Source organism: Chelmon rostratus, chromosome 17 (genome assembly GCF_017976325.1).
Source record: "Chelmon rostratus isolate fCheRos1 chromosome 17, fCheRos1.pri, whole genome shotgun sequence".
In the NCBI taxonomy this organism is placed as follows: Eukaryota; Metazoa; Chordata; class Actinopteri; order Chaetodontiformes; family Chaetodontidae; genus Chelmon; species Chelmon rostratus.
Window position 1 is genome coordinate 17,389,744 of NC_055674.1, and position 25,602 is coordinate 17,415,345.

Below are 25,602 nucleotides of genomic sequence, written 5' to 3' on the forward strand. Positions count from 1 at the left end.
ATGTTGCGTAATGATCACATCGACACACTGGGGAGCAGCGTTGCGTAACAGCGGCAGCAGCCTCAAAGACCAGCGGGATGGGTGTGTGTGTGTGTGCGTGTGTGTGTGTGGAAGACAGAGAAAAGAAAGCGAGCAAGGGAGGGGCTCGGGAGGGAATCGGGAGGGGGGCCAAGGAGAGGAAAGGATCAGGTGGTTGGAAGGATGGAGGCAGAAGGAGGGAAGAGCAGGGGGACGAAGGAGAACGGGATGGGGCAAAGAAAACGGCAAGGGGGATGGATGGAGAGAGATGGAGAACGGGGATGCAGCTAAAGACATGTGAGCCGAGGGAGGGAGGGAGGGAGATGGGATGCAGTGAGTGGGCGATGAAGATGCAGAGGAGAGCCAAGGAGGAGCCCGGCCATGCATGTTAATATCACACCACTACATGTTACTATAGAAAGCACGGCCCTGCGCGTTCACACGAGCGAGCCAACCTCACAGCTGGCTGCAGCCGACAGAGACACGAGCACAGGACAGACAGGCAGACAGACAGACAGCGCTGGGTGATGAAATATAAAGTAATATCTGCTGGGATGGGTCCAGCTTGAGGTGGGTGGTGAGCAATCTGGCTCCTCACCGTTGGAGAATTTTCATCCTCGCTTTGAATTATTGATCAAACATCACTCGAGTTTGTTTACTGCGTTAAGAGGACACGTTGCTCCAGCGTTTCAATCTGAGGCTCTTCACGGGGATCTGCTTTCCAGAACCTTTGATCTGCAGCGCGTTAAAAAGCGAGCATGACACACAAAGATGCGAGGAGGCGAGAGACACCTGCGTTTATCTGCATCATCGCTCACGCAGCGGTCCACATCTCTGCATACCCGTAAACAATGAGGACGACACAATTAGCTTATTTTCCATGCTTATTTTTTGCCAATCTGTTTTTTTTATTACAAACTTAAAAAAGAATCTGATACAATAAGAAACTGCAGTAGTAACTCCCCATTCCCGAGGGGCAGCACAGAAAACAGGTCATTGCATTTCTGTAGTGAAAGATTCATTACACATCTACAGGGTGTACAGATCAGATACAAAATAGGAAAAATAATAAAATACAGGCAGGAAAGAAAGCACTATATTTATACATCATCTGAACTTTTAATTATATCTATTTTACTCTTAAATGTTAAATCTTACATAGAAAATAAACTTCTTTTATGACAATGAAATATTCCAAAGTGCAAAACAAAACGCACACGTCGATATAAGCAAAGGACATCAGAATACAAAATTCTTTTTTCCCCCCTCTTCATTCACGTTCAACCCTGGTTGGAGAATAGCCTGCGTTCAGAGCGGATTTGTGGTGCATTTAAAACACTATAATCTGTGCTCCAAGTGTGAAACACAAACCACGGATGGATTCTTAAGGATGTGAGGGGAAACCAGCTTTTACAATAATCATTCACACCCTCAGACCGCTCGCCTCAACAGTCCCATTTGTATGCAGAGGAAATTTAACAGCACACCTCTTTTGCGCTGAATAATCTGACAAATGTCGGAAAAAGAAGAGAGGAAAAGGAGTCATTTCGAACGTGCGTGTGACTAAAAATCTCTGACTCTTAGACTAAATAAAATGAGCAGTTTCCCCCTTTTTTCCCCCCCGCAGGCCATCTCAAACAGGGTTAACTAACAACAGATCAGAGTCACATTCACAGCACATTCATGTCCCTCATCCTTCTAAACCTGCCGTTAACACTGTCTTCCTATTGAGGAAATATATTAGATTTTTTTTCCAGGGTGCAGAGAGGTAGTAACCCCTTTAATCCTTCAGGGTAATTTAAATTATGGCATTACATTGCACTGGAGAAGGGTGAGCATCTGTGTAAGCAAAGACAGTCTGGGATATGGCTCTAGTATCAGGACCAAAGGATGATGGGGAGAAGATTACCCAATGGAAAAAAAAAAAAAGTGAGGGGTAAAAAAGATCCATTTGATGGGAAATATAATATGAGGGAGGTTAAAACACATTTTGTTAATGTAAATCTGAATATATCTGGGTTAGGTGCTATCATGGTTTTAGGAAAAAAAAGGTCTTTCAGGAAAAAGAACGAAACAAAAACAAAACAGGCATGGTGGCCACACAATATTAAGTGAAGTCACATAAGTCAGGATGGTCATTGCACTGAAAAAGAGGATGCGAAAGGTGGAGATTTTTGGTTTAAATGTACTGCCTGTGGGAGTAGTGTTGCCAGACTGCCCTGGGAGCACAGAGGAAGTGATCAGCCATCTTTTCCTACACAAACCCACTGTAAACATTCACATCTTAAACTCCAAATCCAACTTGAAGAATGAATACATTTACCCGTCTTATTAGACAAATGCTGTACAAGGTACAATACACATTCAATACTTTATTCTGTACATCTTTATTTTTGTCTCAGTTTGCATATATTCATGTTATTTTCTGAAAAAATAACCTCAGCATGTAAGAAACTAAACAAAGAATCTGAACATAAGAACTTTTTATATACATATTCCTGGACTTGTCATGTCTTACTCATACAAATGTAAGTGATCATTTGCAAAAACAAAAATATAGAAATATTGGAAATAAATTACAAAACAAAAATTATAAATGCCGCTTTCCCTCACAATCGTCAACATTTACAGAGATGTGGATCTCCCCACCCGTTCCCTTGAAAAGAAGACAAAAACAAATAAAACCTGCATGCATATGACAAGCTGTCACATTGCCAAACCAGCGTGTGCACAAGTCAAGGGTCCTTGGGTCATCTTATACAAAAACACTTATCCGTACAAGTCTAGAAAACATTCAAATAAACGGACAACACTGACGGTGCCTCCTCACCAGCGTGATGCATCTGAATGCAAATTAAGCTCCCGCTTCAATCTCTAAAGCATTTACTGACGGCTGAATAAAATGTGCCATTACCAAACAGAGGGCAAAGGAATGGTTTAATGCTCGTGCCTGTGGCCGACACACAGCATCGGGAGCCCAGTAATAAAGTGCTGGACGGCTCAAATGGACATCTGGGGGTTGCCCTTCCCTGCAGCGACTAACCAACGATCACGAGGACCCGGCTGGTAAGCAAACCATAGCTAGAAACGGCAGACTTCCAGAGATCTGACACGCTATCCGATGAAGTGACAGAAGCCACACACCGTGAAAGAACATTCATCTTTGTCCACGTCGCTGCAGCTGGGAAAAGAGACGACCTGGACTGTATGTATATTCTGTTTTTTCTTTGTTCACAGCCAGAGGAGCAGAGATCACTGAAGAATTTCAAGAGGAGGGAGAGAATAGTGTGAGGGTTTGGCTTCAGTACTGTTTAAGCTCACCAGAAACGTGCTCTGGGTTTTAAAGTGTCACTCTCGAAGCCAATACAGCCCGGACGCCGCCGAGGCAGCAGAACCCTCGAGCTGCCTCTCCCCTTCTCTCCCGTCGCCCTCTCTCCTCTCCATGCAGAGGAAAACCTCTCCTTCATAGTCAAAGTCATGCTAAGCCATTTATCACAATCCCTACTGCTTAACTGCTGCATCCCTCCCCCTCAGCTCCTCCTCCGCCTGTTCACCTTCACACAAACACTGCTGATGGGGAGCTGTGTTTATGTGCACGCATTTCTGCACGTGTGTGCGCATTGGCCGTCCGTTTGCATACATATACTGCTTGAAACCACAGCTTGCATATCCGTGTGTATAACTGAGGGCTCAGCACGTGCTTATTTTCTTAAAATGCCAAGATTTATTTGCGTTTCACATTCACCAAGGTTTCCCCGACCTTCCCAGCTGCAGTTTCCCCTGACAGGTACAACACATTCCACTACATCACTCCCTTAACACCCCGATGCTCGTTTTCTGCTCCCTCCGCTGCTCTCATTTTATTTAAACTGACGATAAACTGCTTCCAGTATACACCCGGTGACAACAACGGAGTCAAATTGTGCCTGTGCACGAGCGCGTTTCAAGGGTAACGGGCCCACCGTACAAACAATGAGTCTCTCAATCACGCTGAGCCACAACAAAACAGAACAGGACTACACACACACAGAGCAGAGCCCCCCTCTCTGTATTTGTGGCAAGTAGGGCACAGCAGATTGCAGAGCAAAGTGCTGAGCTTTCCACAGCCGTCGTTCCCTGCAGGACTTGGCGAGGTCCTTTTTCACAGCATGACAGTGCAGTGCAAAATGGAGCTATACTAGAGCCGGGTCCATTAAACTACAAGAATAAAAAAAAAAACCCTCACATTAACATTCAATGCAAAATAATAAACATAAAGAGATTGGCAACGACTCAAGGTACAAAGGAACCACCCCCCCTCCCCCGTCATCAAAGCCAACACACAGAACAGTAACAGCGATGGACAGGCAGGGTGGAGTTGGGAGTAATGGAGGAACAAAACAAATCACATGAAGTATTCAGTGGACATGTTATTTTAAATCTTTGTAGTAAAACTAATTCTTAACTTGTATTAGTATTAGAACAATTCGTTAGAAAAACTGAAAATATCTGGAGCGTCATTGTCCAACACCCACCTCCTCCACCTACAATTCTTATCATTACAAATGAAGGCTTAGTTGGCCAGCACGACGGGCTGGAAGGACTGGCTGGGATATTGCAGGTTGTAGCTTCCTAAACCCTCGACAAACGGCGGCTTCTCAATGTAGGGGATTCCTCCGTTGCTGCCAATGATGCCCACGCTCTGGGCAGGAGGAGGGCTGGAGAAGGGGTCAAAGGATGGATGGGCATTAACAGTGTGGGGGGGTTGGAATGGGCTGGCGTGAGGCTGCATGGGCTGGGTGTCAGCATCGAAGTAAAGGGGGCCTGGGGATCCTGGGTAGACAAACTCTTTGGCGTTGGGAGAGAGCTGGCTGGCGATGGGACCTCCGAGGGAGTGCAAGGAGAGGGACAGGGGCTTGTGCTTGAGCAGCTCTGGGGCAGAGATGGTGGTGGGAGAGCGGGACAGCATCCTCTGGGCAGGCGGTAAGCTGACTGCAGAGCCGGCTGCCGACCCGGCCCCACTGCACTTCTTCATCTTGGTTGAGCCGAATTTAGTGGCGGCGAAGCTGGCGGTGGTGAAGGTGATGGGCTGAGGACGGGCAGCGGGAAGAGCAGAGGGTGGCTGCTGAGTGGAGAGGTAGGGCAATCCGCCGCTGGGAGGAGAAGGGGTAGAGGTGTTGGAGGAGTGGGCGGCAGGGTCGGTGGGCGTGCTGGAGCTGGGGTAGCTGAAGAGCCCGGAGCAGGACTGGGCAGACAGAGGTGTGGGAGAGCTAGAGAGCGATGGCATGAGGGCCGGAGATGCCTGGCTTCCAACTGGCACAAACACCTGAGCATCTGGGTTGAAGCCCAGACTCTTGGCCTCCTCCACCTCTGCATCTCCCTTACCCTCTCTGATCACCCCCTCAGCCCTCTCACTGTCACAGCCGAGGCCTGGAGGGTCCTCCAGGTAGAGAACCTTCACTGCCCCCTTCTCTCCAATCTGGTAGGACACCTCGTAAGGGTCAATCCACACACTGAGTTCTGCAGGAACATTTGCGCGCACTTCTTCCGTGTCCAGTCCACTTCTCTTGGCGGCCAACTCCACCACTGGGTCCCTCGGCGCTCCCAGGTGAATGCAGCGGAAGGCAGAACCCCTGAGAGGGGCCTCAGGGTACCAGTGACCCTCAAAACGAGACACCAGTATCCTCTCCAGCTCCTCGCCAAACAGGTCGGCTCGACGCCGAGGCAGCTTGTTGTACAGGTAGGACACGATGAAGTTGAGGGCGACCTTAACTTCTAGATGCATGGCTGCACCAGATTAGCGCCGTCGTGGGAGCAAAGTGATCAAGATGATGCTGAAAGTGAGGCAATGCAACTGTAACAAGGAGTTCTTCCTCTGGCTTATTGTAAAGTGTATGATTCTTTTAGTGTCACCATGGTAAAGGCACCTTGACGGCAGGGGCAGCAGGTTGCAGGCTGGTTTTTCGTTGTCACGAATATGTAATGACGGTTTTGGGTTCCAACTGTGAAAAACAAAAACAGAAGAAGGCTGTCACTCAACCTGGCAAGAAACAGAGGAAGATCTGAGTGGTGATCAAGAGCGAAGTGGGGAAGACACTTTAATCCAGCTGCAGACAGTTAATCACACACAGATATGGAAAGCCTCAGGCGTATGGGGCCTTAAGAATGTCATCAGAATGAACAGAATTTTTCATCATTTACATGTTTGGTTTTTGTCTCACCACCAACAGCACTTGAACATACTGAAACTTTCATATCATTATTTTCTGAAGGTCTTTTGAATAATTGCAGCGATTACAAATGGCCTCACAGTCAAGACATGCTGCTAATTAAGGCACTTTTGGTCCTAATGAACTCACACAACAGATCCTGGCAGAATGGTTTGGTACATCAGTTAAGTGAACGCTTAACTGATTTGTAGAATTATTTGAGAGGCACACTCGGGCCTCCATACAGGCTCTTATTAAAGCAAGAAATTGACACATCTGCAGGTTTGAGACCAGTGGAGGAGTCGCTGCTTAATGTGACATGGACTGAAACGCTTCTTTACTGACCTGTGAGGCCAAACATTGATTGAAATACAAAACTTGACACTTGTCTAATCTGTTGTGAACCATTAAAAATAAATTCAAAGAGCTTGAGGAAACAGTGTACACCATGCCTTCTTTTTCTATAACACAGTACAGCACAAATGTAGCATATTTGCTAGGTGTGTGAATACTTAAGAAGGATGAGGGAAAAACATCACAGTTTGACTGACTGTACATACTGCATATCATTTGATAAGAGGTGAACAAACTTATTTACACAACCACCATCCTTATTTAGTAACACACAGCAATTATATGCCTTTTATATTTTGGTTTATCAACCGCAGGGCGTACCGACGGATGTGGCAGATGCTGTGTTGTGGGCTGCATAAATCCTTTATAATCTGAATCCGATCCCGTGGAGTGCCTCCCGCTTAATGCTTTAATACAGTCACACAGTCCATTCATCACCATGCCGAGTCAAACTGAGTGAAAGATTACATGCAAGGAGAAAAAAACAACGCCACAGGACTCGCAATGAAAGAAGTGTAAAATGGCAGGACAGTTAGTCGACTTCACAGAACACCATTTCCCAACATGCAGTGCGAACGATCAGTCCCCCTCTCCTCCCCTCCCCTCCCCCAATACGCGCACACAAACAATTCACTCACATTCACTTCCCTGCCAGATGGGGATTCAGCAGCTAAGATTAGAAAGACGCCTCCGATTAAAGACAATTCTAATGTTATTACAGATAAAGCTGCACAGGCTGGATGAAGGGCTGCCGGAGTGACAGTTCAAGACGAGATTTACATTTCCCCTATCACAAGAAAAAAAGGTGACATTGAAGGATAAGATGGGGGTTGGTTAGAATGGGCTATAAATAGGGCCCCGTCTTTGCATCATCCATGGTGCAAATTCCTCTCCACCACCTGAGTCAAGAATGATTAAAAGTGGCTGTAGGAAAGGATGTTTGAGCACAGGAGAGTCCCCGGCTCCATCACCTGCAACAGCCATCATCAGTAAAAACAATGAGTGCACACACGGCTAAGCTACCTACAGCATCTACTGCATTTCGTAGCTCTCATTACAAAAAGACAACAGGACGATACACAAGATTCAATGTCATCCAATGACATTAGAGGCATAGCTCAGTTAATGTGAGCAGATGTGTTGCTTCAGGAGAGCAATAAACAGTCGAAATAACAAAACCACAGCTTGCAATTTACATAAAAAACATCAAAATCTTTAATGTTGTTATGTGCGTTGTTCACATGCACATTTGCTCCACGGCTTGGATTCACTTCTACAGGCCTATTGTTGCGGGTCAGAGCTACAGCGGGATCTATAGAGCTATTATTGTTTACATGGGCTCATTATCAGAGCTGCAAATGTGTGGCACTGTGTTCTGCAAGGCATCCACTACATGTCAGGTTGCATCTATTAAGCAGCAGATCTGCTGCGATCTTACAAGAAGCACAAGCTCCAACAAATACATGAAAGCAAAAGCACCTTAAAAAAATATTAGATCTGAGGGTTAAGGGCAACATACAGGCCTGTCTGAACTCAAGTGGCCACCACACACAAAAGCTCAACACATTAGGACAGAATATTATTGTGATTTTTCCTCTTGTCTTGATGAATTCAGCTTTCACCCAACTGGATGTTAAATAGAATATATATAAATATAGATTTGAGCTGGGAATGTGTTGCGACCTCTACCAGATGCCAAATAATGGAGGTAAATATGCAAGAAGAGCTGGAGGAAACCATCCAGCTTTGCATGTAAGATGACAATAAGGGAGCGGGGGGTCTACCTGGGGATTACTGCCATATGTCAGTCATAGGGAGCAGAGAGGACGCTGGTCAGTGAAGAATCCCTCCGTGCCAAACTGTCGCTGAGAATTAAATTATAAAGCTAATTAAGTGGCGAACAACCTATCGACAGCGTATGTGCGCTGAGCATCGAAGAGGAGGGTCCGTCATCAGCATAAACAACCCGTTCAAACAACAAACAGAAACGAGAAATAAGCGTGACAGCTTACCAGACTTCAGCAGCTAGCTCGAGCTAATATATATTTGACGCGCTAATACAAAAACAAAAGCGGAGCTTTTATTCAACGGCTGAGCCGTTAGCAGTCATTCATTACAGCCAGCGCATTTTGACGGATAGACAGGGCTTCTGGAAAGACAAACACCAACACACAGCGACATGCTGTTGTCAGTGCACACGCCTATGAGGATATTTAGATTAGCCCATTTCGCGCACCGGCTGCCATTCATTTACTCACCTATCGTTAGTGATGCCCTAGCTTGACTTGTACTCCTGCGTTTCTGTTTTAATTCCCTTGTGTTTTCTCGGATTTCAAGGCGGATCTGTCGAGTCTTTGGCGCAGATGCTGACCAGTAGATTTTTTTCACCTTAGTGCTGTTGATTTTTTTTAAATGCTGCCCCTCTTCTCAGATGGTGAAAGGCTTTCCCAGTTTGTCTTCAGCTGACACAAGCATGGAAGGTCCAGAGAAACTTTACTGTTTGACAACCCGGCGTATTTATACAGTGTGACTCGCCCACACGCCCGTCACGGCAGGGACTACTTTCTTCGTATTGTAGTAGCTGCTGCTTTATTATGATGTTTTCCATCTAAACGTATGTATGCATCTGTTTTCCCGTCAGCAAATAATTAATGCCACCCCTGTGGACACTATCTATTCCAAATTAACCCTTATTTTAATGTTGCCCATTTAAAGACATAAAGAATGATAAAAACGTCACTCCTCACTTTATACACTAGATTTAGATTCACGTGTTCCTCGTAAAGTAGCGACGCCAGAAACACAGAAAATTATGATGCCTTTTCCTTATATAAAGTCCAAGTTTAACCAATGGGCTCTAGTTTAATTGGCGGAGGGATATTTGTAGTTCCCCACGGCGCTGAACAATTTGCTAAAAATATAAGTGGTGATAGCAACAGAGTCTCTATTGGCTGAGAGGGGGGAGGACCCGCAGATTATTGGGCTACATCGTCCATACAGCCATTCAAGCAACCTGACTTTCACCAAGGGCTTATGGGAAATGATGTTCTTATCACGAAATGGCGTGTGGTAATGAGAGTATTAAATAATAAGACGTGCTTCAGCTTTTTTTTTTTTTTTTACTCCGTGTTTATTATTATATTGTTTATTATTATGCATTCAAAAATAGAGTTTTATTCACTGTAGGCGTTAAGAGATGGACTCTGTATTCACAAAATGAATTATTTTGAATTGTATGAATTAAAATACACACATCACAAAATCTTAGGTTTACACGAGAAAATTGGATTAGAATTGGATTGCCATATTTTGCACAAAAAAACATTCCAAAGTCAGTTTAGAATTGACGTACTGGAAGAGTTTTTAAATGTTCATCAGCTTATTTTTACGTCATCACTTAAATTTACACAAAATCAAAGTATTTGTTTTCATTTGAAGAGTCTTATTTCACAAGGTGTAAAACAAGATCAGTTTCAGGCATATATGAGTTATTGACATTGATTGGCATCACTGTCATTATTTTTAATAGGACAGAGTGTATTTTTAAATTTTGTGTGTAATAATTTCAAAATAAGAAAAGGTTGGAAATGACAAATAAGGGGCACAGATAGTACAAAGGAAGCCTACCAAAAACACATTTTTATGCTTGTTTACTTCAGGAAAGGCCTTCATGCTATATTCCTTGAGTGAAAAGAGTGTCTTATTGCATTAAGCAATAATACATTACATGAATCATCCTATTTGTGATATTATGTTATGTGTTTTGTATATAGTGTAGTTCCAGTGGGGGAAGAAATATTATTAAAAAGAAAAGAAACAATACTACACTGTAAAAAAAAACAAAAAACTCCTAGCATTTATTTACCTAAATAGAAGTAAAAGAAATATCTGTAAAATGTACTTGAAGTGTCCAAATTTAAATGACCTCTTATAGAACAGAATGGCCCCTGACAAAGTGTAACATTACTGGTCATTACTCATACGTCACTGTGTAAACAGCATGGTGTATCTGGTGGAAGTGGAGCCAGTTTTAGCTCCATGTCCCGGCTACTTTGTATATATTTATGGGGTAATTCAATCTCACAATTGATATTAATGCACAATATTTTATTTGTTGATTATATGGGTTGTAAGCCTAAGAAAAATCTGAAACAGAAAAGTAACTGGATGTTAAGTTACTTGCAATTTATAGAAATTATATAGACATTTTTCAAATTTTCAAAAATGTTGATAGAAAGAGATGACTGTAGAGAATTTAACTGCTTTTTATGTCACTTCAATATGTTCATGTAATATTGACAACAGCAGCAGCAGCAGCAACAACAACAACAACAATAATAATAATAATAATAATAATTTTTATTTAACACATTGTTTAACATTCTAAAGTGTAAAATAACGGGCTCCTTAAGCCAGTGACGTCACATCGGGGCGACAATCATCTTTGTCAGTGAACAAAATGGCGTCTTACTGTTTGACTGTCACTAGGCTGCGGGTAAGAAAACGTTATTTTGTTTTTGCACAGTTTTTAACTGCCTTACTATCGAGTGCATAAGTGACAACAGTTATGTTCTGTCGTGTAGTCCAGCCGCCGTCGCTTTAAAGATGCCTTTTAGCGGGTATAGGCAGAGCTGAGTGCGCACCGAGCCGCTGTCAGTCAGGTCACAGTGTCCCCGTTTGACTCTTGATAGCGACGCATTGGAACGGTCATAAACAACGTCCGACCCGACAGCAACGAATATTGTGTCATGTTATTGTTAATACCTGTATCAAGATTAGTCAGCACCTGCCGGTAGTGACAGTAAACCGCCCTAGGCGCCCTAACGTTTGCAAGGTGATCGCAAGGTTACGGAGTTTTCTCAACGCGCACTTCATGACAGCTCTCTCGCGACCGCTGGGACTGATGCGCAGCGGTGTGTTTCTGGCCTTGGGCTGGGTAGTGGACCAAATCGCTTATTATGTTTATTTTGAATAGCACAGGTCCATGGGTAAGGAAGTGTTTACAGGAGGATGTAAACACAAATAAGTCTGTTGCTTACAAAATAACTAGCCGTCATTCCTTTGGATTTAGCACGCGCTTTTGATGAACCTGCTTTCCCTGATGCAGACTTCATCAACTAAGCACATGGCAATGCAAAACAAAACAAAACAAGACAAAACAAAACAAAGCACTGTATGTCATGTCCTGTAAATGAGAACCACGTTTTGTTTAGGTGACTGCTGGGTGAGGTCTTGCTTTTCTCTGTGTTTTGTCAATTTATCATCTCCATATTTTTATTAACATAAATCAATAAACATACTGTACTCACAGATTATGTCATCACACATATAAATAGTAATATATACCTACATCCATCGTTTCCATGAATAAATATCATATGGCATAAAGGAGAAATAAATACAGGTAGCAGAATGCACCTGTTATATTACACAAAATAATGGAGACACATCAGGTTTAAAATAAGACTAAAATGGTTGCCTGAGTGTTGTGTTTCAGCTGCAACATCACCTCTTTCAGCCAGTGTTTATGAGATGGCGCTGTGGTCTTTTTGTATTTTAAGAGAAACACTTGGCATTCAAGCAATTTATCCAACTATTATCTACAACCACTTATCCTCTGGAGTGTCACAGGGGGTTGGGGTTGGAGTTGGAGCTGATCCCAGCTGGCTTTGGGCGAGAGGCGGGGTGCACCCTGTACAGGTTGCCAGTCCATCACAGGGCTGACACATAGAGACAAACAACCATTCATGCTCACATTCACACCTACAATTCTGAGTCACCAGTAGACCTGCTTATCTTTGGACTGTGGGAGAAAGCAGGAGCACCTGGGGGCTTGCAGGTTCTAATCCATAACCTTCTTGCTGTGAGATGATAATTGAGGCAACAGTATTAACCACTGTACCACTGTGCCGTGACCACTTGCACCTACTGCCCGTTACCACCTGAACACTGGCTCTGCTGCTCAGTAGTCTCACTGTGTTATGGTGTTGCCACCTCACTTTGTCAAAGAGTCCTCTCCCAAGGCAGGTGTGAATGTTTTAAACACACCTGGACACAGTTTGTAGGACTAGATGGAGATTTTCCTCATTTAGGTTTAAGCTACTCTATAAATTGCAAAGGAAAATGACATCCCAAAATATCTGTTTCTGCTAATGAAATGCCTGCAAAAGACAAAACTGACTGACTAAAATTTTCCACTGCTATTTATGCTGACCTTGTTTCAATTGAACATTGACTGTGCTCCTTTGGTTTGCTACACTGGGTAATAACATTGCATATGATTTCATGATAACCATTTGATCACAGCAGGCTCTCCTTAACATCATATTGTATCATATAAAATTACATGCCATTAAATGTATCTCTCATAGTGTCTGAATCAAACAAATTGATTTGCGGATGAGAGGTACTGGCATTAAGGCTCTGTAATGGTTCCAGTACTGATTGTACCGACAGTATTTGTGTACTTCCAGTGCTCATTCATAGTTAACAGCACAGGGAAATGTTGAACCCACTCTGTTTGTCAGCCTGTCAACAGCCAAGAGGGTGAGGCTAACCCCTGCAATATGAGCTGTATAAACTTTCACCCAGTTTCCTCTGAGCACTGTGACTCTCCGCTGAATATCAACACCAAGGGACAGATATTAAGCAAGTGAACATAGCTGGTTCAAGGTTGTTTAAATCCATTCCTCTGATGGTTTACTCTGCTTGCAAAAGACATCAACTAATAAAATGCCTCAAAAGCTTGAAGCTGTATCCTGACTACATTTCTAATATTGGGTCGCTGCCAGTTTTATGCAGTATTCTGTATATATATGTGTAATGTATTTTACTACATAGTAAAGCTGTGCATTGCACACTTTAAGTACATTAAAAGTAACTGAAGAAAGATCTTGTAATGCTTTATATAGTCTCCACTGCAAGATGAGTGACAATCTGATACTGTTGTAGCAGGAAGGTTTGGACAGTATTTTGACAGCTTCTTTTCATTACCAGCATGAACAAAATCCTGACATTCAAAGCCATTCTTCACAACACAGCACCAAAAATACCCTGAAAGTTTTTGCTAAAGCGGAGGCAAAGTGAAAGAGTTTCAAACCCATAATTTTTCCACTGGCTTTGTTGGCTTTTTTTTAAACTATGGGCTGTTACTTACGTGGCAAAGCCATGTGTTAGAAATGACCTCTAGTATTTCAACAAAGGCCAGTTGGGAATTTTTTTCAGCTAGTGTAGCTGGAGTACAGTGGGATAAGATAAGCTCAATTAACAGTGACTGATCATTGAAAATATGCCTTGTTTGGCTCCAATAATGCTCTTTTAGAGCGGCTTGGGACATTCAGAGTTGTCTTTCTGATCTGATGTCTAATCAGCCTGACTGAAGCTTTGGTGACCAAAATGGAAGAGTCCTCTTCTGTGTTTCTATAGGCCACATTTTTACGGGTGCCATTTGCAAGATAACATTTTAACTGTCCTTACTTGTGGTCTCAGTCTTGTATAACTTAATTACCTCTCTTTCCTCTGCACAGTTATTATATGACTCAAAACATATTGTGTTACTCCTAAACTGTACAATAAAGATTTGTTTATGGTGTTATCTCTCAAAATTGACCTCTGTTTTCTCTGGTCTAGCTGGCCCTCGGAACCGGAGCAAGGCGATTTCATGTCTCCGCAGCATTCAGCGCCAAGGCCAAGGTGGCCATGAGCCGCTTTGAGCCCGGCTCCAGCATTAACTATGAGAAGATGCACGAGAACATCAACATTGTACGCAGGAGGTCAGCAGTTGCCCTTCTTAGAAATCCACATGATCATACAGAGAGTCCTTGCTGATAGCAGTTTGGCTCATGAGGATTGGCTGGTGTTTATTGCAGCTGCACTTTAAATCTTGTGACATTTATATTGTTGACTTGTCAGCGGCAGCAAGCTCCAGAGAGCTAACTTTGGAAGACCTAGTGTTCCTCTCTTAGTGAGCTTACTGCATGCTGTGATCCAGGAATATGAAAAGCCTTTTTTTGTGTGGCTGGTAGACTATGACTATTAGATATATGACGCCACAGTTACTTTTGGTACATAAGGTACTTTCCAAAAGTGTAACACAGAAGGACACTGCAAGAACATGTAAAAGAGCTACTATATGAAAGACTTTTTTAGCCAAATTGATAAAACTTGTATCTGACACTACACACACTCAGTGTCCAACCAAATATAGTTTTAACCACATCTTTCCCTTAATCCACCCCACCAGGCTTGGCAGGCCTCTGACTCTGTCAGAGAAGATTGTGTACGGCCACCTGGATGACCCAGTGGGGCAGGAGATTGATCGCGGCCGCACCTATCTGCGACTGCGTCCAGACCGCGTGGCCATGCAGGATGCTACTGCTCAGATGGCAATGCTTCAGTTCATCAGCAGTGGTCTGCTGAAGGTGGCGGTCCCCTCCACCATCCACTGTGATCACCTGATTGAGGCTCAGATCGGAGGGGCTCAGGACCTGCAGAGGGCTAAGGTGAGAACTGACAGAGGGTAGATGAATGTAGTATTATGGACTATATATTGTTATGGTACAGTCATCGGGTGCAAATTTCCACAAACTATGGATATCAAAACGAGGAATGACAGACGGCTCTTTGTTGTGAAAGTGGTAGTTGGATGGAAAATAACCATGTAAGGCTGATTTTAGGTGACTAGAGCTGGCTCACGTTTTCACAGCCAGTCACGCACACACAGTTGATCCCAAAAACAACAGATGCCAACCAACAATAAGCCTGTACGCTTGCAAAGAATGTATCCGACAACAGCCTCAAACTAATTGCTGTGTTGGCGAGATGTGGTGATGGAAGTTTCTCCTCTGACTTGTTGCTCAGTTTATTATGAGGTTCTGTCAATTAACACATTAACACAGCCAATTCCTGCTTTGAGTTGTTCATGCAGTTGCATTTTAAGATGATTTTTCAGTATATTTTAAACTAATGGTATCATATATTGTCTTGAACTAACGCCTTGAGACTCATTTAAAAATTGGGCAACACTTTTTTCTCAAGGGCATATTCAGGCAGGTGCGAGTGTTTTAACATTGTTTGTGCAGGATTTGATTCTCAGCAAGTAGACACTGATGTGGTGGTGGAGGTAGCAGCTAGTAACAGTTGTCTGCAGACACGGTAGATACCATTGTTTGGTTCAGAACCTGACAGTTTGATCTAATAGTCTGGTTAACCATGAGCCTGGAGGTCATGTTGAATAACAAAATTTAGGATTAAGTGCTGCAGCCAAGTTTATCAGGGATACTCATGTATCATGGATGAAAATAACTCAACAGCAGCCTTAACTTTTCCCAAATTACTCTTAATACAGGAAATAAATGAGGAAGTGTACAACTTTCTTTCAACTGCTGCTGCAAAATATGGAGTTGGCTTCTGGAAACCCGGATCAGGGATCATCCATCAGGTACAGTCCATTGATTCATAATGATGCTATAAGTGGCTTTTCTGGTACTAACAAACACATTTTTGCATATTGTTATTTCTCTGGGATATTTTTCCTTTACTTTCCAGAATGATAGCATTTGCATGTTCATAGATTCTGGGTTTTTTCAAAGAGGAAAAGTAGATTTAATTTTAACTTGGTAGTATAACTTTTGAACCATGCCAAAGAGAAATTATAATTTGAGTATGTCCTAAAACACTTCTGTGGAGGGATTTTTTAATGAATTCTTTTCAGTGAACTTCACATCATGCATTTGCTTCCAAACAGAATTTGTGCCAGAGTGGTTAATATAACTTCTTGTCTAGTGCTTTCAGAAAAGGACATTTCCAGAGAAGTCGTCCATTTCAAGTAATAGAAAACATTTTAAGGTCCAAGGCACATTTTAAGTGTGTCTGACTGTGAATGTCCCTTTCTTTGAACAGATCATCCTGGAGAATTATGCCTATCCTGGAGTGATGCTGATTGGTACAGACTCCCACACTCCCAATGGCGGTGGCCTGGGTTCCGTTTGCATTGGAGTGGGTGGAGCTGATGCCGTGGACGTCATGGCTGGGATCCCTTGGGAGCTCAAATGTCCTAAAGTGAGTTCTTGACTGATCTCTGATCTTTCTCAAATTTCTTTGCATTTCAGTTTTGACCCGGTTTCTAACCACTAAATGTGTCCCCGAATGTCTCTGTTTGTTTCTTTGTTTAAGCCTGTGTGTGTTTTTCCATCAGGTGATTGGAGTGAAGCTGACAGGAACCTTGTCTGGCTGGACCTCTCCGAAGGATGTCATTCTGAAGGTGGCTGGCATCCTGACTGTGAAGGGCGGCACTGGAGCCATTGTGGAGTATCACGGCCCTGGAGTTGACTCCATCTCCTGCACTGGTAAAAGATGAGAAACACTACAAGATTTAGAACGCTGGTGAAAGACATTCTCTGTCTTTAGATATAAAAACCGAAGAAAGGAAGAATAATAACAGCCTCAACTACCATCTATATCTTGATTGATTTGGTAATAAATGTCTTACTTTAGTGCAGTATATTTTACTCCAAGACTAAAATGACACTGACTTTTCAGGAATGGCCACCATCTGTAACATGGGTGCGGAGATTGGAGCCACTACATCTCTGTTCCCCTACAACCACCGCATGAGGACGTATCTGAAGAAGACGGGCCGTGAAGGTCAGTCTCTTACCGTTAAGTTTCTGTATGTCTAGTCTTCACTCATTGTGTTTTACCTCCAATTTTGTGTCCTTCATCCCCTCTCAGAGATTGCCTCTTTGACTGATCAGTTCAAAGATGACTTGGTCCCAGATAATGGCTGTGAATACGACCAGGTCATTGAGATTAACCTGAGCGAGGTGAGTCAAAACACTTGGACATAGACGGATGTAGGACATAATGATCGGCATGTCGCAAAAACCCATACTGCCTACTAATTATTCAGAGTATTTACGAAATGAAAATTGTCGCAGAATGCTGCATAGTATGCAAAAGAGAATCAACTACAATTTTATACTAACAGGAAATTGTTCAATACAGTATGTGAAAGGGTAAATCTGTGACTTTAGGATTTCAAAGCCCATCAAACTTCCCAAAGAAATTCATTCTAGCAGAACAGCTTTTCCATTTGCTTTGTGCATTGCATTGTGGGAGAGTAATATCCATTAACAGCACACTCAAAAATTAAGCAGATTGATTATGCATGCTGTCTGGTTTGGATATAATTCATCGCATCACTTTTCGAGTGTGAATATAGTACATACTCAAAGCCTGCCCAGAATGGGGATGTGGTCTGGATTTGGGACACACTGGTACATCCTACCACCATTATAAATGGTATCAGGCTGACTGTGTTGTCTGTTTGTGGACACAGGAAATCAGGAGAAGTCAGGACAGTATTATTTTAAGTTGTGGAGTAGATGATTGGATTCTATTTTTGAGCTGCTAACATGCGTGTGTTATGTTAAGACAAGCATTTCAGGATAGAAACCTGCTTGTGAAAGCTTTCACTGGAGAAGAAGAAAGTAAACCAGAAATGTCTAGATATCATTAAGAATCACTGACCTGCCAAATTTTACTTATGTTGAGTAAAAGCTCTCCTGTCCTCTAAAAAACACTACAGCATCCACCTCTCAAGTAGTCCCAAACTTTTGCCTCGTCTTGTTCTGTGTCATGCGGTTATGATGATGCACGAGGCAGCTTAAGTGCTTATTAGTGTTCCTCTTTTAAAAGTTTCCAAATATAGAAAACAGTATTTATAGCATACACAAACATGTCCCACTTAACCCAAATTATGACTGTGCTTCATTCTGCCTTGTTTCCGTCCTCCTCTGACAGCTGAAGCCCCACATTAACGGGCCGTTCACCCCTGACCTGGCCCATCCTGTGTCTGATATTGGGGCTATAGCTCAGAAGAGCGGCTGGCCCTTGGAGGTTAAAGTTGGTCAGTATTTGTGATGCAGCTGTATTATCTGTCCTGTTTTTCTATTTTTAATGCCATGTCGAGCGAAATGTGATAGTTTTCCTTTGTTCCTAGTAGCCGTGTTATTGACCAGATATGTCCACATCACGTTACAGCCCTGTCATGTGGTCTTCCATTGTGGCCTACAAGAGCACAGCTGAGCACAATAGAATTCCAGCCACTGACAGAATGAGATAGAATAGTATAATTATGATGATCAAAATATATAATTACAGACATGCTCGTCTTTTGTGCCTTGTCCTCTTCAACAATTTGCTCTCATTTTATGTGCAAGACGTGTTATTAAAAATAGATTAGTGCTTCCAGTCTGCCACTGTAACTGTGTACGCCCTCACTTTAGTTTCCTCGTCATCAGGACCCCTCGACCAAACATCGAACTTGTCTCTTGCAGGTCTGATCGGCAGCTGTACCAACTCGAGCTACGAGGACATGGGCAGAGCAGCTTCTCTGGCTAAGCAGGCTCTGGATAAAGGTCTGAAGTGCAAGGCCCAGTTCACAGTCACCCCTGGATCTGAACAGATCCGCGCCACTATTGAGAGGGATGGATATGTGAGTACACATCTCACCAATTTTTTAGCAAGAGGATCCCCAGTCTTTTTTTCAGCAGGGTTTTTCTTACATATATCATTTATAAAATTGTGTGTGTTTGAAAGATGCAGGAAAGAATTTCTTCAAATTTATGTTGTCCCCTTTCAGGCCAAGATCCTGAGTGATGTTGGTGGAATTGTACTAGCCAATGCTTGTGGGCCCTGCATCGGCCAGTGGGACAGGTATGAGCCTTGTTTGTGAAGGCTAATTGTGCGACACTGGCAACAGGGTCGGGACAGTTGATTCATCTGTTTTGCTAACACTTTGGTCTAGAGCAAAATATCCCTCACAGTACCACTTGGCCAGCATTTCTTCACACAAGAAATATCAATCTAAAGAAGAAGATTTGTACAAAAACTTATTTGTGCTAACCAGAACTTATTTTTGTTCTCTCAACCCATTTTGGACAATTCATAAACTTTGCTCTCTATTTTACATACAGTATATCTCATAATCCCTCAGAAGCAGATTGCAATGAAATTTCCTGAGCACATTTATGCTTTTTAAGGGAATGAACCAGGCCAAGACTTCCTGTTCCATGCACCGGCCATTATTTACAGGTCAATTAGCAATTTAAAACGTTTTCAGATGACATTGCCAGATGATGGCTGATGGGTTTCTAGATTGCATTTTGATCAAGGCCTTCCATCTCTTTTGCTTGCTGCATGCAACAAAAGCCCACTGAAACGGGATTGGTCAATACTACAAAAGGACTATAAACTGAAACCAGACCTTTCAGATTCCAAAATCTTGTCTCTTGCCTACAGATTCTGCAGTCAAATGCAGATGTCGGTTTATAGCAGGGCTTTAGGCTTTTAATCTTGTAAACTGGCGCCTCGGACTAACCCGCTCTGCATTTGGACTCTCTTCAGGAAGGATGTGAAAAAAGGAGAGAAGAATACAATTGTCACATCCTTCAACAGAAACTTCACTGCCAGGAATGATGCTAACCCAGCTACTCATGCTTTTGTCACCTCTCCTGAGGTAAGAGGTACTGCATGTGTACTGCACAGTCCAAGCTCAGATAGTCATTATAATTATATGGACATCAATACAGGGACTAGCTCATGATGAGCATGGTGGGTGTGTATCAGTGGAGTTCTTATTTCTGTATTCCTTTGCACACTGTCTCCTAATGTTGGTGGTCTAAACACACAGATATAATCACATTTTACTGTCATTGTTGCATAATGGCTATTATGTAATTCAATCTAGATTGTCACTGCCATGGCCATCGCTGGGACCCTCAACTTCAACCCAGAGACTGACTACCTGACTGCTCCCAATGGAGAGAAGTTCAAGCTGGAACCCCCCACCGGTGACGAGCTGCCAGCCAGAGACTTTGACCCAGGCCAGGACACCTACCAGCACCCCCCGGCAGAGGGCAGCTCAGTCAAGGTCATTTTTAAAAACGTTACAGGATCTAGTACAACATATAAAGGCTGAGTCCTTTCCACTGCGTCCCGGGTTTAATTCCAGCCCCGCTTCTTAATTATTTATTCTTTGAAGAACCTTAATATCTAACCCCAATTTGATGTTGCTCAGGTGGACGTGAGCCCCTCCAGCAACCGTTTGCAGCTGCTGGAGCCCTTCGACAAGTGGCATGGAAAAGACCTGGAGGACATGAGGGTCCTCATCAAGGTGAGCAGGAAACGGAAGCAAAGTCATGGTGGATGTACAGATAATGGCAAACTAGTAGAGCTAAATGGCATCTTAAAGCCACTGGGGGAGATGATTAAAAAAAAAAAAGTATCTCATTCCTCGAGCTCCATGGTTGTCCAGTAACTATTAAAAACACATCAGTGAGCCGCACACACACTTGCAATAGGACATATGCCTCTTCATTACAACGAACATGAGCGCAGCAGTTTAAAGATTTATGTCTTCAGTAGGAGAGAATGGGATTGAAAAGTGAAACTCCACTGAATTATAGAAATGTTGTTGTGCTAAATAGCTGTTGTTTCATTTCTTTGCTCATCCTCTGTATCTCCTGCTCCTCGCCTTTCTCCCTTTTTCTCTGCTGCTGTAGGTTAAGGGAAAGTGCACCACTGACCACATCAGTGCTGCCGGGCCCTGGCTGAAGTTCCGCGGCCACCTGGACAACATCTCCAACAATCTGCTGATTGGTGCAGTCAACATCGAGAATGATGCCGTCAACAAGATCAAGAACCAGCTGACAGGAGAATACGGAGGTGTGCCCGATGTTGCCCGCCACTACAAGGTGAGTTTTACAAGTCTTATGTACATTACATTGACTTAAATATCACACATACACTCAGTTGCCAGTTTATTAGGTTCACCTACCTAAAACAGACGCAGTTTAATACAACACTTCAGCTGCTGTAGGACTGTTTTGCATTATACAGAAACGTACTTCTGTTGCTTATCGATGTAAATGGGGTGGATGAAATAATTGAAACACCAGTCAGTATAACGCAATACAATTCAACAGCACCACAAACTGATATCATACAGTTCAATTAACACCTCTCATTAACATTACGGTTCAAGTTAAGGTATTAACTTTAATTAATTGTTGTATTAGACAATAATAATGTTAGCTATGTGCAGCCAGCCATAACCAGGATTAGCACAGAACACCTACAATCTTCCAATAATCCAATCAACCCCCCCAAACCAACCTGTGCAGTGTGAAACCAACCTCTGGGGAATTTATTAATGTGTCTCAGAGCCACCAATCTCTGTTTTTGGAATGACTGGAGGAGAGCTAGGTTTACCCTCTGTATCAGATCACGTTGTAAAGTCCGTGTCACTGTAGCCACCTCGACACCTCAACATAAGCCTTGTTTCTGGAGTCTGGCAAGAGGAGGAATAATCTGGTGGATGGGTCTATTTCCCGGTCAGAGTCTCTCCAGGAGTTGCCGGTCTTGGCAGAGCTAAGGCCGACGCTGCAAACCTGACTGCTGACTGCAGACTGACTGATTGATGGTACCGAACTGAACTGTTTCACGATTGTGGGTGAAAACACAACAAACTCTTTACTCAGTGGATTGAACTCTGAGACAGTGGGATGAGTCTTTCACATGCACTCACACACACACACACAAACACACACACACACATGTGCACAGCAAATTAGCTTTGCTTGCTTGATTCAGTACACCTATTGAAAACTGAATTGAGTTGTTGTCTATTAGTTTTTGCAGTGCTGTTTTTTGGTGACATATTTCTTGGCTAATTACTATTTGCTTTATTGTTTTATATGGTTTGACGGTGCTATTTTCTCCTTTTTTTTAATTATTTGTCAGATGTAACTCTGATCGACATCCCTCTCTCTACCCTGCACTCTGTCCTTGCCCTGACAGCAGTTTAAGTTTGTATGTATGTATTTACACACGCTCCAGGCCAAAGGAGAGAGCTGGGTGGTGGTTGGAGACGAGAACTATGGAGAGGGGTCCAGCAGAGAGCATGCTGCGTTGGAGCCACGACACCTTGGAGGGCGCGCCATCATCGTCAAGAGCTTTGCCAGAATCCATGGTAAGTTTCATGGGAACAGAAAAAAAGAGCAAACATCAATCCGTCTCTCATATTTCTGAGATTTCCTGGCACTGCTGGAGTCATATGCAGTGTTGTCATGCTTCCACTCAAAACGTTAATTTATTATCTCTGTGGAAGCTAGAGCTAACAGGGAAGATGTATCTGAATAGTTGTTATTGGGTTCCAGAGCAAATAATAGTCTATTTACAGTCCTTCCAGAATATGGATGTCTCCAGCAGCATTTAAGAGAGTCTCCAGGTTATAATTAAAGTCAGTCAATGCCACTTTGTTGCATGTAGGTGGCTGGATGTAGGTAAGTGGGCAGTTAAAAGCCTGATCTGATGTAAGGAATGTTGCTTTCATTTGTTCATTCGAAAGATTTCCTCAGAACCTCCACAAACACATTAAATAAATGCTGTTTATACAGGTTACAGAGCTGTATACAAAGCTTAGATTTCCAATTGTGTAAATGGAAAATCTAATTTCTTATGAGAATCAATGACACCAGACACACATACTCGCATGCATTATTCTCCATGACTTTGTACTGCTGTGTAACAGATATACTCCTGTCAGACAAAGAGTCCTTCTCTGGTTACGTCAAGGAGGTACAGTGTGAGTCAGTGTCTTGCCGTTATGTCTGATATTTCCTCCTTACAGAGACTAACCTGAAGAAGCAGGGCCTGCTCCCTCTGACCTTTGACGACCCCAGCGACTATGACAGAATTCGCCCTGATGACAAAATCTCAATCGTTGGGCTGAAATCCTTTGTTCCCGGCAAGGTGAGCAATATTCTGCACAAATGAAACATTGATCCTGAGGACATCCTAGCTTCTCTTAACATTATGTTGAAGAAAACCGGATGATGGTGAAGTGATTCACACATGATTTTGTTTGCCTCCTTTGTCCTCCACCAGCCCCTGACAGCAGTGATCAAGCACAGCGACGGCAGCCAGGAGTCGTTCTCTGTCAACCACACCTTCAATGAGACGCAGATCGAGTGGTTCCAGGCTGGCTCCGCCCTCAACAGAATGAAGGAGCTCCAGTAATTGGTGGGAGAGGAGAGATGTGGGGCCTGTAGGGGCCGCTGAGGGGCCTTTGAGTGGGTTACAAGGGAGAAAGATGTGGGCCTAGAGAGGGGCTTAGCAAAGAGGAAGAGACGATGTGAACAGATAATGTTGGTTCAGAGACACCTGTTTATGCTCAGTGAAAGAAAGAACACACACAAATACCCGCTCACACACGCACACACACACATGCACACACAAGGTCGCTGTTAAGATGAAAAGCGCACACACACATAAGCACGAGCACATACACGCATGAACAGGATTACTGTGAAAGCTATCCCCAGGCAGCCAGAAATATCGTACACAAACACAGTCAAACAAGCACACATAAGCGCAGCTTTGCAGCGTATGTCCCTGCTATAGGCAGAACCGTTCGTACTGGCAGCACTCCTCAGTTTCAAATCAGATTTGTCAAGCTTGGCCGTTCATTGAGTGTAACCCTGTAGCATTCAGCTGACCGTTTCATGCACAGACGGCCATCTTTCTCCACTGAATGTGGCGACATTATCACTGTTCACTCTTCAATCACTGTTTTTCTCTAAAGCGGAAGTTTTTTGGTAAGTCTTTCCAAGCTCCCGCCTACAGAAACAGGCTTGTCGGAAGCATTAATTATTGTCCACCACACTGTATGCCATCTTGAATGACTGTATCTAGCAGGATACAAACCTAATTCAGACCCTAAAAAATTAGATACAGAGACAAATTCACAGCTTCCTGCTTTAATATCATTAACTGCAAAATCCACCCCAAGACCACTCCATTACACCTCCTCTTTAATGTACGTCTCAGTAGTTTCCATCCAAACAGCTCAATAAGCTGACTGAGTTCAACTCATATGAATGTACTTTTCCTTTCCATTATGTTCAGACTTTTCACCTGAAGAACATCTTTTCTACACGTTCTCTATAATCATGATTCACCAAATGGGGCCAGTTGTCCCCCATTGAACTGGGCTGCTGGATTTGCTGCTTTCTGACGACATTATAGACTTGAACCCGTTGTAGATTGGAGCCACACTGTAAACGAACTACCACGCTCACTTATTTACTGTAAACAGTATCCCATCAGCCCCTGCACTGTCATGGTACAACTGCAGCCCACCCTGTTGTCACTCAGCCTGAGATCTTGTCTTTTCATGCTGTTGTTGTTGAACATTTAGAGCTGACCCAGTTGGTGGTTCACTCCGGCACATTTCAGCCATGACGTGAATCTGTGTTCACTCCCTCCTGCTCTTCCAATGCCTTCTTGCCTGCTCTCTGTTTTTTTGCACGATATAAAACCCCATTGTAAGAAAACTGTCCTGAGTGGTTGTCCGTCACTGACGGGACAACATGCCGTAACACATACTGCCATTGTGTTAGCGCTAGCCTTGCCATTTTTTCCTTTCCATCTGTGTTTTGTCCTGTGTGTGCGTATGTGCGTGTGTGATGCATGACTGTTTTTATCAAGTTAACATCAGTCTGAGTTGGGATCTGTCTGTCCCTCTTTGCTCATCCTCTCTCTCTTTTTGCTCTCACCAGGCTGGTTCAAGCAGTCCAAACCACAACCTGATATGGAAAGTTTATGGAAATAGACTGTAATCAGATGTGTGTTGCTAGACATTGTAGCTGCACCGGGCAAGATTTTTAATGTAAATTTACTTAGGAAATTGCAGCATATCAGTGTAATAAAACAGCTCTACACTTCTATAGCAGTAAATCCTCTGGAATACAGCTGCACAGATCAGTTGGCCATCCAGTTCAGACGTTGTGCTTTTTCTCTGTGTTGAAGTCTCAGTCTTTCAGCCAGTCCTCACTATGATCTGGAGCTGCCAGTGTGTGAAATGACCTCGTGTAGCTGTAATGGGAGATGACAGGTTGTGTTTGTCTTTGAGATGAATGTTTTTCCAGGTTGAGGTTTGGTCTGCCGTGATATGAGAAGGTCTGCTGTCTTCTTACAC

General features: G+C 43.3%; 2 protein-coding genes across 2 annotated transcripts; one reads left to right on the forward strand and one right to left on the reverse strand.

Annotated features, from left to right (window-relative positions):
* Nucleotides 1-910: 910 nt before the first annotated feature.
* On the reverse strand, nucleotides 911-9,019 carry LOC121620630 (protein Tob2). The gene is made up of 2 exons (XM_041956756.1): nucleotides 8,819-9,019; nucleotides 911-5,999 (listed from the first exon to the last, which is right to left on the reverse strand). Exon 2 carries the CDS (start codon nucleotides 5,780-5,782, stop codon nucleotides 4,571-4,573), a length of 1,212 nt encoding a protein of 403 aa, XP_041812690.1. The 5' UTR covers nucleotides 5,783-5,999; nucleotides 8,819-9,019; the 3' UTR covers nucleotides 911-4,570.
* Nucleotides 9,020-11,004: 1,985 nt separating this feature from the next.
* LOC121620821 (aconitate hydratase, mitochondrial-like) lies at nucleotides 11,005-25,244 on the forward strand. The gene is made up of 18 exons (XM_041957043.1): nucleotides 11,005-11,055; nucleotides 14,190-14,332; nucleotides 14,803-15,061; nucleotides 15,907-15,999; nucleotides 16,461-16,619; nucleotides 16,756-16,906; nucleotides 17,100-17,204; nucleotides 17,292-17,383; nucleotides 18,363-18,468; nucleotides 18,899-19,056; nucleotides 19,204-19,277; nucleotides 19,968-20,079; nucleotides 20,311-20,493; nucleotides 20,641-20,736; nucleotides 21,125-21,316; nucleotides 22,461-22,593; nucleotides 23,254-23,375; nucleotides 23,511-25,244. Exons 1-18 carry the CDS (start codon nucleotides 11,020-11,022, stop codon nucleotides 23,640-23,642), a joined length of 2,346 nt encoding a protein of 781 aa, XP_041812977.1. The 5' UTR covers nucleotides 11,005-11,019; the 3' UTR covers nucleotides 23,643-25,244.
* Nucleotides 25,245-25,602: the final 358 nt, after the last annotated feature.